Genomic DNA, 15473 nt, shown 5'->3' on the forward strand with positions numbered 1-15473 from the left:
ACATGGCCAGAGACAAATCAGGGGTGGGCCCATACTGGTACTGTGAGGATTCTGGGCAGCACTGCAGCCCAGGATGGGTTGCCATTACTTCGAGCAGCTAGGGACTACTTTAATTTACACCAGGGGCCATTTCACTTCTCCGATGTGCAGCATTAAACTACACGAATGCGGAAATGGTATGTTTGGGGATTGTCATACACATTAATCAGATTCAGACAAGTTCAATAAGACAGTCAAAGGACTGGTTAAAAAGATAGCCAGATTCCTTCCCCCAACATGGGAAGGATTCAAACCCCTGCACCCTGCCCCTCCCCCCCCCACACCCCTCATTCATACTGTAACCACAAATTTAAAATTTTTATTAAAGTTAATGTTTAAAATCAAATTTACACAAGTTAAGAGGGAAGGTACTGTACATCTGGGGTTGCGCTTGGGTTACGGGGGATTGCGAGTATCGGTTACAAGGTTCACGAGGTACATACATATACTACACTTGATCTCAACCAAAAGGCTGAAAGTGACTCTCCCCATTCCCACCTTTCTTCCTCCCTCACCTTTCTCAACTGGCAGAAATGTGAATGACTCACTCATTTCAAATCACTGGTACACAGTGATCCTTGTAATGACTTAAATATATGTTTTTGATGTTTCCCCAAGTTTGCAGTGCTGTCACTAATCTCTCTGGGAAAGGCATGGGTCTGGTCTGCAGTTGGGGAAGGCATATGAATGAGAGGAAGGAAGGTAAATGTTAGTGGGACTAGCTGGCCTGCTGAAAGAAGCTCATCAAAAGCTCGCCAAACCCTTTGAGATAAAAAAACGGTCACCTTCCCTGCCATCTGTCCCCTATGGGAGGGGGGGGAGGGGGAAAGAAAAAGATCACACATCAGTAAAACACAGACATGAGCAAAAAGAACTTTTCCAAGTACACAGACAAGATGGTAGTTCTTACTTCTAGGCTTCACTGGAGACCTTCCAGGAAGCCATGATTAACAGTATTCTACTCCAAATGCTGGATTTCTGTCCAGAAATCATTATCATGAACCAACATAAAAACAAAGGAATCTGCTGTAGGTCATTTGGGGAAAACTGAAATTAAACTACAGTAAACGAGTCTCAATTGATGACCCATCACTACTTCAATGAGGCTATTTGTAAAAGCATGACTGTGCAGAAAGTGAACAAGATTAAGAATTAATTACTTGCAGATCCTGGGCAAACTGGAAAGTGATCTGATTGTGTTCTGGAATAAATGGCTAGCAGAAACCTAAAGAAATTTATTGAATGTGCTCCTGCACACCAAACTCTTCAGAATTACCTCCATTCAGACCCAGACAGGCACTTTGTGAATCTCTCAATTTAGGAAATGATTCTCAAAAAAGTAGGGACTCATATTTTGGAGTTTTATTCAAGATACATTTATATAGTCTATAGACTAGAAATACTTGAAATAGGTACAAAAGCTGTATGTCCCTAAATCTCTAGCACAGAGAGAGAGAGAGAGAGAGAGAGAGAGAGAGAGTTGTTTTTTGTCATACATGTAGAGTGATCCTACAAACCCTTATTCACATGAATAGACCTTGGGGCAAGTGTCTTTCTGTCTGTCTCTGAAAGAGATGCATCATTTTCCTATATAAAGCCAATGCAACTAGTTGTACAAGTAAGGACTGAATCATATATGCATAAATACAGTATTCTGGTAAAAATGTAACTTAAGATGTGACAGAAACCCACATCTGATTAAATGTTTACTATGTGGACAGTTTTGAGGAGCTGTGAGGGAGTCATAGTCATGGAATATAATGAAAAATCCTTTTCTCTGCTCAGCCTATGTCTCCATGGAACATCTACTATCAAAATTAATATTTGGTAGGTTTATGCGCAACAACAGTTTGCTTAATACACATGCAGTAGTTGCCATTATCTCAGATGCCACTTCACAACTTACTCCCCCCCACCAAACAAGAGGGGAGCAGGCAAGCTACAATTTCCTTTAGTAGAGCAGTAGGTGTTGCCCCTTACTCAAGGATAAGCCTAAATGCTCCATCTAGCCCACACTAATATATTTAGGTCTGGATTCTTTGTGGAATAAGGTGCTACTCAGTGTCAGTAAGGCTGGCAGAATCTGATCCTTAGTTTATTGTGCCAGTGCAAAGTATCTGCAGCTACACTGCAAAGGTTTCCTGAGTGATCAGAATCCTTACTCCTGTGGAAAAAATGAAGCCGTTTTTCTAAAATCCTCAGCATTCTTAACATTCTGAACCTAAAAGTAAACTGAATTCTCTTGTGTGCTCACGAAATCATGAACTGTTATAGGAAAAAATCAGAGAATCCTGAACTCATTTTTTGGCAGGTACACAAGTGGCTCTTCTTTTTGATACCTGGAAACATTATAATTATCTTACAATATATGACTAAAATATAAAATTTTATATTTTTAAACAAAGGTCTTAAAACCACCATAACAAAAAAATTGCCACTTGCTTACCCTACAAAGGTTAGCTCTATACTCTTTAGTGGGTGTAACATCACTAGCAAAGTTCATGCTTGAAAAACTCACAGTGAGAGCTGGTACTCCATGACTGAGACACCTTAAACAGAAAAATGGTTAAGGTTAAAAATCATGTGTCCCCTGAAAGCCTATTTCACCCTCGGTATTTGGGGGCATTCAGCACCTGTAGTCCTATGGCTATTGTCTGTTAAGTTGCAAATACTTAGAAAACCTATCTCTAAAGAAAAAGCACAATCATACTATGCAGACAAAGGAAAGGAAACCAAAGAAATGAGTCCTTAGAGCTGCAGAGATCTACTGAATCTTACTGCATGTGTATTTTCTCATGTATCATGTATTTTTTTCCTGTCAGCAATAGCAATAAAAATATTGTTTAGAACATCCTCAGTGGAGGAACAAGCCTGACATGTTTTAATCTTAGACAGGAGCACCATCTTATAGCGGTCTGATTCAACAGCTAGAGAACTGAAGAACAGCAGCAAGTGGAGCCAGGCCATATCTCAGCAACCTGCGAGCAATCAGTGTATTATCTTATTTTTTACAGCACTGATTCCTTTCATAGAGTGACAGGTGTTCTTAGAGTTAAGGAACCTTTTCATGGTATCATACAGAAATGCTACATGCTGTGATTTATCACATCAGTACTGTGGATGCAGGGATCAGTGCTCATTTTCTTGGACACACTTAGCTTTAAAAGGGGACTAGGAAAGAATCTGAAGAGAGCAAACAATTTGCAATCAGTACCATTTTAAGAGAATAGAGGCCTGATTCTCCTCTCTCACCAAGTTAACTCAACTGAGTCAGACCTTCTGATGCTTAAGCTGTTGTAGCTTTACTGAACTTGACAGAGCTAAGCCACTTTACTCCAGCAGAAGATCTGGCCCCTTGACATTAAAGAAGTTACTCCTGATTTACACTGGTGCGTGAAGAGAATCAAGTCCTGTTTGTGTAGAGTTATGCTTTATCTCAAAAATAGCTGCTTAAGATGTGCCCTAAATATGGTAGAAACAGATAGTTACACTGACAAAGCATACAACTGCATTTGCAAAAAAGTGTGTGTTTACATATGCATTTTTAGCGCTCTGTAAAGAGGAGTGATAATTGCATTCTTGCAACTGTATAATTTACTAGCACAATTACCTGTTTGTTCCCATGTGTGCATACACTGTCTCTCTCTGTTAGGTACCTATTTTTAAAAATCTGGCTTAATAAACATATTCTAAACACAATCTAGTTATTTTCTTCTTTAGCTAGCTGCATGCTCCAATTGACTATGATAGGTCAGGCATCATCAACATATAGCACACGGTGATGTTTCACAGAAAGGGTCAGTTATTAGTGACCTTGGATGACTACCTTAAAGATGAGACACTATACAATTTAAATAAGCTACATAGTGAATGCTTCCTTCTCCCCTTGATAATGCTTTTAGGGTGTCCAAGTCATATTTCATTGGTTATTAATATTTTTAGGTTACCTTTAACATAGTATCCAATTCCATCATATTGCAATGCAAGTTTGCTGGATTTACTGTATCACAATCTAAATACTAACATAAGAATGGGCATAGTGGGTCAGACCAAGGGTCCATCCAGCCCAGCATCCTGTCTACCGACAGTGGCCAATGTGAGGTGCCCCAGAGGGAGTGAACCTAACAGGTAATGATCCAGTGATCTCTCTCCTGCTATCCATCTCCACCCTCTGACAAACAGAGGTTAGGGACACCGTTCGTTACCCATCCTGGCTAATAGCCATTAATGGACTTAACCTCCATGAATTTATTTAGTTCGCTTTTAAACCCTGTTATAGTCCTAGCCTTCACAACCTCCTCAGGTACGGAGTTCCATAGGTTGACTGTGTGCTGTGTGAAGAACTTCCTTTTATTTATTTTAAACCTGCTTCCCATTCATTTCATTTTGTGGCCGCTAGTTCTTATATTATAGGAACAAGTAAATAACTTTTCCTTATTCACTTTCTCCACACCAATCATGATTTTATATACTTCTATCATATCCCCCCTTAAACTCTTTCAAGCTGAAAAGTCCTAGCCTCTTTAATCTTTCCTCAAATGGGACCCATTCCAAGCCCCTAATCATTTTAGTTGCCCTTCTCTGAACCTTTTCTAATGCCAATATATCTTTTTTGAGATGAGGAGACCACATCTGTACGAAGATGGATTTATATAAGGGCAATAAGATATTCTCCGTCTTATTCTCTATCCCTTTTTTAATGATTCCTAACATCCTGTTTGCTTTTTTGACTGCTGCTGCACACTGCGTGGACGTCTTCAGAGAACTATCCACGATGACTCCAAGATCTTTCCTGATTAGTTGTAGCTAAATTAGCTCCCATTGTATTGTATGTATAGTTGGGGTTATTTTTTCCAATGTGCATTACTTTACATTTATCCACATTAAATTTCATTTGCCATTTTGTTGCCCAATCACTTCATTTTGTGAGATCTTTTTGAAGTTTGAAGTTACTGTAGAATGTCTGAAGTACTTTCCTTACCTTCAGACACTGGTCTCATTTTCACTATCACTGCCACCATCAAACTAACAAGACCACTGATATTAGGGGCAGTGTAATCAAGATACTCCTATTCTAATAAAATCACACACACTTTTTGTTATGTGTTTCCTTTCATGAATCTCTTAAGAGGAAAACAAAGTATTACCAAAATTAACAGAATAATATTTAGTTTCACCAAAACAATATAAGCAAATCTCTAAAATGGTTTGCTCATACTACACAAAACTGTTAAGAGTCCACAGAAATTTTCTTCATTAGTTTGTACAGTCATCTGTGAGCCCAATATAGCCTATACAACTGCTTTTTTCAGAAAAAGCAAAAAAACCGTGGTGAATAAGATGTGTATATTTTATTTTCAGATAAATCAACCAAAAGCAAAGGAATCAGCAAAGTCAGATCATGGAGTTCATACCTGAGCCCTTACAGCAATACAATTATCCAGCATGAAGGAAGCATAGAGTGCTGTTTACTTTTATTAGGTTCCTTTCTCTCCTTCTCCTAGCAAATAGATCTATTCACTCTTCTCCCATAATTCCTAAAGGACTTCCTTACTGCATACTTTAAGCAGTGAAAAGTCTCTGAATGCAGTTTAGCCATACACATTCTGTGCACTTCTGAAGAGTGTTAAGGTCTGACCAGTGAATAAAATCTCTACCATACATACTCCAAAGTGTCACACCCATTTCCTTGCCTCTTGTTCAGATGAAGGATTCACTCTTGGCTAATCTGACCCTATTCTGGAATACTAAGGATACTGATTATTATGGCTAGTCCCTCTGATGTGATGGGACTGCATTGACGTGATACATGTGCCTCCAATCTAAACTGCAGGTTTTGCTTCCTGATGTTCATATTGAGCTTTATCATTTTCCTTTTATTCACAGGCTAATTTCTGTAGATTAAACCTTTGCAAACGTACTTCCTTTATTCCACAGAGCTCAAATTCTTTGTTAGTTCAAAATTCATATTAGATCTCATCCTCTGGTTTCACTACTAGCTAAGATGTGTTTTGGGGATAGGCATAGGCGGTTCTTTGACTTCAACAGAAATTAAGCACACGATTAAAGTTAAATACTGTACGTGCTTAGGTACTTTGCCGAATCCAGGCCTTTTTGAGGGACAATCATGAGTTTGCCTTCACACAGATGAACTTCCTGCAGAAAGTATGGTATCTGCATCATTATGCAGCTTGTCAAGTCAAACACATTAAACCTGCAAGAGGGCATAACGTCAACAAAAAAAGCTACAGGCTAAGTGCAATGGACCGTTTATAATGAACTCTCTCGACTATAAGCAGGAGTTCTAACTTGGCAGAATCAAAGCGTTCAGAGTACGAGTCGAACATGCATGGAAAAGGAAAGGGCAGTCTCTGGCCAGTCACTGGAAAAACTCCAAAATAAAATATAGCTCCTATATCTGTGTGCGCAGTGTTTTGGTCACGTGTTGTAAGACAGAACAGGGAGATGAAAGGTGGAGTGTGAAGAAAGACATTATAATATAGCTTCCAAATCTTTATAATTTTCTTGTCTCTGTCCTCCCAGCTTTCTGCAGTGTCACTATCCAAAACAAAAGTCAGGCCCTTCAGTTAGCAAGGTGCAGCAGCATCTGAGGTCTTTGGCAACCCTAAATGACAGGCAGCATTTTTCCATAAAAGAGTCCAAAGGATTTGTATCCATTTTTATTAGCATCTTTGGAAAAGTGCTCTTTTTGCAGATTAATACAAGTGATCATAAAATGGGATAACTAGCTGTAATGAAGTGCATAACGATGAAATGTATTTCACATTGTCCAATATACTAATGAGGTTTTCTTAAGTCTTGTTAAAAAACTTGCTGTGTTTCTCTATTCAAGCCTAAAATTGTGCCTTTGAAGAAAATACTACTCAATAATTCCTGCAATTGTTACTACTAGGAAAAGGGTGATGTATTTATTTCAAAGCTGCCTAAGAGAGCTAGATGTCCAACTTCCACTGAAAGCTTTTGAAAATCCCAGCCTTAACATTATGAAAAGAAAAGAACTATAATTTTTCCTTTCATAGACGCCGTCCTTTTCAAGTTTCCACCAGCTTTGTACAAAATAGAAAAGGAAAAACAGGAACAGGAGCAGTGATGTGAGCTAACCCTACATATATAGTAATTCTCTATCACCACCATTAAGCCCTCCTTGTTCCATATCAATGGAGACTTTGCCTAAAAAGCAGAGTATCTTTTTTGTCTAAAATTTATCTATGTATGTTCATATCATGACATCTTGTCAAATGGCGTCAGTAGCTGCTCTTAATTTGCCCCTGATCTGTGAAGTCCTAAGACAAAATTTTGTTGAGGTTGAGCATGTTTGAGTGTCTACACTAAAAAAAAAAAAAAATTATATGAAACTTTTGGTACCTGCTGTGGGGATATATTTTCAGAGCAATGTGAAGTGAGTGAGATGTGTGGCTTTCAGTTACCTTACCTGAAGCCATCTGACTAAATTCCAATGCATCACAATGAAATTTTGCCCCCCCAATATATAAAGTAATTCAGTAATTTACTGCTAGGCCACAACTACTCGCCAAGAGACAGGAAGAGAGATTTTGGGGAAAAAAAATTTCCATTTACAGGAACAACTCTTCATTCAGAGTAATGATGTTATCTGGAATAACACAAATGAACAAACAGGCAATGAGCAATGTGAATCTGTCTTCTACCTCCAAATGTGCACACCTCTCATTTTCAATATAGAAGTAATCTTGTTTTTTCCATACCAAAAATGTATTTAAATTTAGGTATCACACAGTGAAAATATCACTTCAGATAAATTACTCAGTAATTCCAAATAATCCCTGAAATTGATCTCTCAGGTTAAAGCATTTCTGCCTGTTTCCTCCCCCCCCTCCCCAAAGTGACAGATAGCAGGCTATAATCCCCAGCTGCAGATGAAAGCTCACCTTATTACAAAGTCATGGTTGTCAATCTCCTTTCCACATGCACTGTCCAGGAGGATGCCAGAATTGCCCACAACTGCACATGTTTTAAACCGACGGTTCTTCATTGGTGAAACTTCAGGAAGGAGGCTATGCAAATCCTGAGAAATGTTCAGGGTGCGACGTCTGTCAAGCACATAGTGAATTACGTCTCCTGGCTTGAAGCTGCTTTTGACCACTGAGACATCTCTTTCAGCATCCAAAAATCGAAGAATATTCTTCCTATTTGGAAAGAAACAGGCAGACAGTATTCATTCCTCACAATCAGCTCATCTTTTAGTAATATGGTATAAAAAACATAGAACATAAAAGAGCATAAGGTTTCAGATTTTCATTCCCACAATATCAGACTATGCCATTTCAGGTGCTATAAAATTATGTTAGGGCTCCATTAAAAACCCTTATGGTTTTGATTAAAAAATGTAATGTGACAAACAATTACTCAAAGACAGTCTAATCACTAGATGTTAAAGAATTAAGTGACTATGGATTCAAGTTTTAAAAGTTGGACAGTGCATATGTGCAGTAACTGGTTTTGAGTAGTATTTTAGAAAACTATCTGGCATGTGGGTTAATGCACAGATTCCAGAATAAACTGCATCATTCTATTTTATTAACAACCGGTAAGTTAAAAGATATTTACAGGGATATGAATGTAGCCTCGTGTGTCAAAAATCAAGGAATGAACTAGCATGTGTCTAAGCCTTGGTCGAGTTGTCAGAGCTGGCAGCTAGATAAAACATTTTTTTAACCTCTAAACTGAGCATCTCTGTCATGGAAATCAGCAGGAGATAAGCCTGGATTCCCCACAGTGTCTTTTTTTACAGATTCATTATCACACTGGAACTGCACTTTTAAAAGATTTGCAGAGTTCCTCTCATCACCATGTCCTTCAGTTTTAAGCACCAAGTTGGTATTATTATTCAGTGTGCTTGCACATGTATAACTGATTAGAATTTAGCACTTGTCTACACAGAGAAATTGCAGTTTTGTAACTTAAATCAGTTTAAGTTCAATTTAAGCCTTGTCTACACAAACTTGCAATGGTTTCATTAAACAAGTTCAGTTGTACTGGTGCAAACCCTAACGTACACACTTATTTTGGTTTACTATGGACTTATTTTGGTTGATCTTAAGTCAGTTAGGAACGGGTTTAAGATGAACCAAAATAAGCCACTATTAAACCAAGTTAAGAGTACCTTTGTGCGGACACTCAAAGATTTAAATCTGGTTTATGTCAGTTTAGCTTGCACCTCTGCAAGCCAAACAGCCAGGTTTAAACCAATATAAGAGTGTCCACAGCATAAGTTCCACCGTTTTAGCTACATCAGTTTTAAAACTACCAGTGCAACCAGTGCAACTGTACATGTAGACTGGCCCTTAGTAAACAATTTCCTTGATAATGAACAAGTTGGAAAAGATCTGGTCCACTCTGTCAGAGCCCAATTGTACAAATACCACCAGCTACAAATCTTGAATCAGCAAAGCATTTAAGCACACGTTTAAGTCTCTCTCTATTCAGCTATGTACTTACGTTTGTTAATGGGACTACAGTACATGTCTAAAGTTAAGCAGGTGCTCAATGGAATGCGGAAGTGGGGTTAGAACTACACTGAGGGCCTGACCTGGCAAAGACATTAGCCTAACTCTTACTAAAGCTTATTAAAGACTGCTCATTATATATATGTGCCATCTGGAAGGCAGAAGAGGGCTCTTAATTTTAAAACTGGTTATGGAAGAAGATTTAGTTAAAGCAGATTTGCTATCAATTAAATGGTGCTTTCCCTAAAAAGGTGTTCTACCTCAACATTGGTTCTACAATTCTAACAGGAGAAAAAAAAGCTGTAAAAGACATCTTTTTATCATTCAAGTCAGCAGATAAGACTCTGAATGCACAACAAGCATTTTGTTGAGTGTAAAAATAGCATTTTCTTATAGTCACTTTAAGGACTCTGCATTGCTAATCCTTAGAACAGAATCAATACTTACCAGGAAAACCATCCTGCTGTTTTAACTGCTGTACAAGCTATTTAGAAGCACCTACTGGGAAATGAAAGGGGGGAAATAATCTCCAGAGGTGAAGGGACAAAAACACAACATCATGTAGGCCAGTCAGCTACCCTGTGTCACTGCCTCAAGATACAAGAGAATGTCTGGTAATGAAACTGGTTACAAAACATTTGCTACACTGGAATTTACCTTAAAAGCCTAAGGGAAAGTGAAACATAGTAAGATTTGTTTCTAATGTTATCTCCCATATCTTAAACCTAACTAAAATAAAGAGAAAACTTAAATTCTATGTTAGGGCTCTTGTGTATGCATGAAGTAGCATCAGAGCAAGGATATCTGATGATGTAGCATGCATGAGGGACCGAGAATAATGAAGCAGAATGGGAAATATTAAAACCTTAAATGCCTTAAGCTTTTGGTAAATGGTGTATATGGCAAGGCAAGGGATTTTTGTTTTGTTTTTTGTAAAGCAAGATAAATACTTTCTTCAGCCTGTAAGTTTAATAGACTTAAAAGCCCTGTGGGTTTGATATGTCTAGTTTTGTGGGCACTTGCCATAGAGATGTAAATGACTAGGAAAAGAATGAATGAAGAAAAACATTTGAGCAGATTGAATTAAAATCCTGGTAAAAATATTTATTACATAGGAATGCACCCTTCAGAGTTGGGGCTTTTTAAAGGAGATGGTGACTACATCTAGAAGAACAGTGGCCACAATGGAGAGCCTCAATGAATAGGTGAAAATGTCAAAGGACTCTCGGGGACCTGAGTGAAATAAGAATCATAAGGGAAGAGGGATCAGGAGGATTCACTTTCAATACCTGATATACACTTTCAATATCTAAGAGGCACCTGGCTATTATGTGTGTGCTAGCAAACGTGCAGCTACATTTGCACATAAACAGGATTTCCCCATGTATTGTTTTACTGTGCCTTTTTAAATGTTAAAGGCATCCAAGTGGGGAATAACTTTCTATCTCAATTAACACGAAAGAAATTAGATAGAAAGAGCCCTGGCTTGAATTGGGACTTGTACTTATTAATTTGAATATGGGCAATTCACAGCGTAAACTCACTAGTTATCTAATTATTTTTAAATGCATGAAGGTCCTGATCTAGCTCCCATTAAAATTAATGGAAGTCTTTCATACATATGTATTGAATAATTTGAATAAGAGATCATTCACAATTTACAGCTTTGTTTACAGGACAAGTTTACAAGATAGCGCTATTGCTGACATGATCATTTGTTGGAGAGTTCGCTCTTAATATGAACTTCTGATTTCAGTTTCTATTAAAACTGTGGGCATAACTTCAGGTTATTTAATAAGCAATATATAATTATTAGCGATGACACTTATTTATAGCTTTCTGGGTGATAGTCTATAGACTCCTTTTACATATGGCATTTTTCCTCTTAATATGTAGTTTACCATTACAAAGCTCAAAATGCAATATTTGCACTGTGCCACAGAACCATAAAAATTGTAGCTTCTCCAATCTCTGCCTGAGAATTGTGTAGACTGAAGAAGAGTTGGGTGGGTAGACTTTTTGAACTTAAAGGCTCTAGATTAATTTGTAGCCCACTAATGATTGGTCCATTTTCTTGAACAATCTCCCAACTTCAAATCTCCCAGCAAGATCCACAGAGACCACATATCCTGCTTTCACCCATCTCCCAGGAAGATTCACATCCCCAAGCCAGCTAGCACTGGAAGTCCTAGTTTCCAGAAAGGGTCAGGGTTTATGTTCCAGTTGTCTCTAGTAGAAACAATTCATGAGGTGAATTTGCCAAAGAGCACCATAAATATCTAGGAAGCCAGACCAACCCCAGAAACACTAGTGTTAAACCTGTTAGAACTACATTGAGAGGTCCTGCCCTGGCAAAGACATTAGCCTAATTCTTACCAAAGCTTTACCAGAGACCATTCATTAAGCATACACCATCCGGAACGCAGAGGAAGTTCTTAATTTCAAAATTAGTTATGCAAGATTTAGTTAAAACAATTTGTTGTCAATTAAATGGTGCTTTCCCTGAAAAGGTATTGTTAACTCACCTCCTTTATCTGGCTGAATATAGATTTAGATAAGCATTTTGGGGGCAAATTTTGCCTCCTCCCCACTTCACACTGACTCCTAATGAAGTCTATAGGAATTGCACATGTCTCTGAAAGCAGATTGTGGTCTTACGTTAATACAGATTTTTTAAATGTTTATATTAAGAGAGAGAACCAAAAATATTATTGTTTCACAGGGAACAACTGGGCTTGCCTTCAGCTGCGCATCCAAACAGAAAGTAGTATAGTATACTTCGTTATCTGAAAATACTATTTATCCAAATCCACACAGTGCCCCCCATGTAGTCCTAAATTAGTAATAACACTTCCATTTATCCAAATGCCTAGTTATCTAAAAGTTTTGGATATTGCCCAGCAGAGCTGGCTCCAGGCATAAGCAGCAATAAGCAATTGCTTAGGGTCCTGAGCAGCTCAAGGGAGCCCCCTATTTGCTTTTTTAGTTTGTGTTGGGGTGGGGGCCAAAACAATTTCTGCTTAGGGCCCCCAATGGGATAGCATCACCTCTGTCCCCCGGGCTATTTGGATAAATGAGAGTGTATTTGATTTTTAACAATTCTAAAGAAGTGAAAAATGCATACTTTAATTTGATTAACCAATTTTTATTTTTCTGTATTTCTTTTCATACTCTCACTATGCATAGTGATCACTAAGAAACTTAACTGACAATAGCTACGCAATTCTAACAATTGCTTTACGTACTGTACGTTGAGTATATATATTTAGTAATTGCAATGAGCTTTCTGCATGCTATTAAAAAAATAAACAGATTCATGTTTAACTTCTCCAAGGAACTGCTGCTGATTACTTAAAGGCAAATGGTCACTATCAAGAATATCTGCATGTGTTTTTAATTGCCCTTAAAGCATCTCTGTAAACCAAGTCTCTGATTTTTAAATATCACATGGATCATTTTGACAGTAGCTAAAACTAATTTCTCTAATTAGAATACAAAAATAGCAAACCTTGCATGTCTTTTCACTTGAGCCCAACTTTGGACTTTTTAGTTCTATTTTGGTCCTTGTATGTATTTTTGTATAGAATAAACAAAATGTCTAAATATATAAAAGCAACTAGCAAGTCTCACACATTACTAACTGCTCCTTTAGAAAGATGCTACAGAATCATTCGGTACATTTGGCACATGTCATTTGTTGGCTTGCAGCAAAGCCTATGAAGCAAGCACAAGTTTATCCAACCCAATTAATTTTTTTTGTTTTTTGTTTTTTTAACTGTGCCCATCTGTGTGCTAGGCACACCACAGAAGGCACATAAAACAATAGGTCCTTACTCTGAGGAACTTACACTCTAATTGATGGACTTCACAAACAAATAAAGACAAAGGTGAGGGCAATCATTTTAGTTGTGAGTATTGATGCAGGATCATATACAAAAAACAGCTACTGACTTTTCCTGTACTAAAGCCCTGGCTGGGCATTTTGCAGGCTTCCACTCTTCTTACTTAACAGGAAACTCCATTCATTGCTCCCTGACCCAGCACCCTAGACATTTGGGTAATTTTCTCCTTGCTTTCCCTCAAAAGATTCAACCCCTAACAGTTTACACAGGGGACGTAAGGGATGTGAAGGAAGAAGGTCACACACACTGAGTGGGACTCTGAACACCTAGGAGGTTGTATATCTCAAATGTGCTTGAGTCATTCCTGGACAATAAGCTCCTCATCAACTCAACTGCACCCCGCCCCCATCCTGACAGCAGTCTCTCCTTTGACACTACCCCCACTACCACCCACACAACCCTATTGTCATCCACTATAGCAAGGACTCAGGAAAAATATGAGGAGGGTGTCAATTTCCATGAGCAGGTGGAGTCTCCTCCATATGACTGATGCCAGCAGATACTAAGGGAGCCAACCAGTCTCCTCCCCACAAGTACAGGAGCTGCTATCTGTTCTGAAATTAACTTGGCAGCAGGCAAAGGGTACCATCAATCTGAAAATCACTCTCTCACTAGAGCAGTCACAACTGGGAAGGCAGCAGATTTGCTGCAATCTCCAATTACTAACTAATTATGCCCCCCCTCCACACTCTAAAAAGGCATGTTCTCAGGGGCTACCATTTCAGCCTCTGCTGATTCCCAGGTTAGAGACAGGAGCTAAGGATCCACAAGGGCCTGTAGACAGATGTCAGGAGCTCAGACATAAACCTCCCCACAGAGTCTTGATCATGGAACAGCTTAACAGCTACTCACCCTCCCACCCGTGTGGACCTGACTATCTCAAGAATCTGATTCAATATACATAAATAAAAAAAAGGTAGGACTTCTGTGGATAGTGGAAAGCTGTCATTTACTCGAGCAAGTCAAAAATGGTAATGGAGAGTGCTCAAGAGATGGTACAAAATGAACCATAGACTTTCAGCTGTCTAGCTGTTAGGTCCAGGCACACAATGAAATATGCTATCCTTGTAGAAAGCAAATCCCAGTCAGAAATTTTTCACATTTTGAACTTTTTATGGTGGGTGTCAAGCTGATGTAATACACAGCAGTGGCTGCCATCATGGGTTTTATAAAATGCCTGTACACTGTACATTAAGGGTTTCACAAATTATTTCTCCATTGCAAAGAACTGACAACTTTATATATTATTCAATAGGTACTAGCTTTTTTTTTTTTTATTGTGTGTTTCTCTGTTATTTGCTATGGCATACCTCACACCACAAGTACAAACACTTTATTCACACTAACAGTTGCAATAATAGGAATATGAATCATCTTCATGATCTACATAGTGCATTTAATGTACTTTGGAAAGCTAAACAATTACTTTAGCAGTGAAAACACTCTAGGAGTTTGCTAGAGACATTCTGAAATTAGTCCCTATGACTTCAACAGTATAAAAAATATTAAGGGATAGATCCTATTTATTGTTGTGCATGGGGTGGAATAGTTGCACAGAGAGCCTGTTGTGGAGGCAGAAGAATAAGATTTCTTCTTAGGATATCTCCATTTAAAAAAAAAAAAAATACTATCTCCTAGAACTGGAAGGGACCCTGAAAGGTTGAGTCCAGCCCCCTGCCTTCACTAGCAGGACCAAGTACTGATTTTGCCCCAGATCCCTAAGTGGCCCCCTCAAGGATTGACCTCAACTCTCTGGGTTTAGCAGGCCAATGCTCAAACCACTGAGCTATCCCTCCCCCAAATGCAGAGTATCAGAAAGGGGACCAGATATAGCAATGGACTGTTTCCGAAAGGCATGGTCAGCTCTGCAGAAGTTGTTCCCAACCTTCGTCCACCATTGTTGACTAGCATGTACCCTGGCAGTAAGGATTCCTGGAAATAGGGTTACCATACGTCCGGATTTTCCCGGACATGTCCGGCTTTTGGGGATTCAAATCCCCGTCCGGGGGGAAATCCCCAAAAGCCG

The 15473-nt window shown here is 38.6% G+C and overlaps 1 protein-coding gene across 1 annotated transcript in view; it reads right to left on the reverse strand.

Moving 5' to 3' along the window:
- ST8SIA4 (ST8 alpha-N-acetyl-neuraminide alpha-2,8-sialyltransferase 4) overlaps positions 1 to 15473 on the reverse strand; it is an 81154-nt gene that overhangs the window by 54715 nt on the left and 10966 nt on the right. Inside the window, exon 3 of the mRNA XM_024196563.2 lies at positions 7968 to 8225. Coding sequence (XP_024052331.1) covers positions 7968 to 8225 — 258 coding nt within the window. The remainder of the gene's footprint in view (positions 1 to 7967; positions 8226 to 15473) is intronic.

Source organism: Terrapene carolina, unplaced genomic scaffold (assembly GCF_002925995.2).
Source record: "Terrapene carolina triunguis isolate 2854851 unplaced genomic scaffold, T_m_triunguis-2.0 Scaffold69, whole genome shotgun sequence".
NCBI classification, from domain to species: Eukaryota; Metazoa; Chordata; order Testudines; family Emydidae; genus Terrapene; species Terrapene triunguis.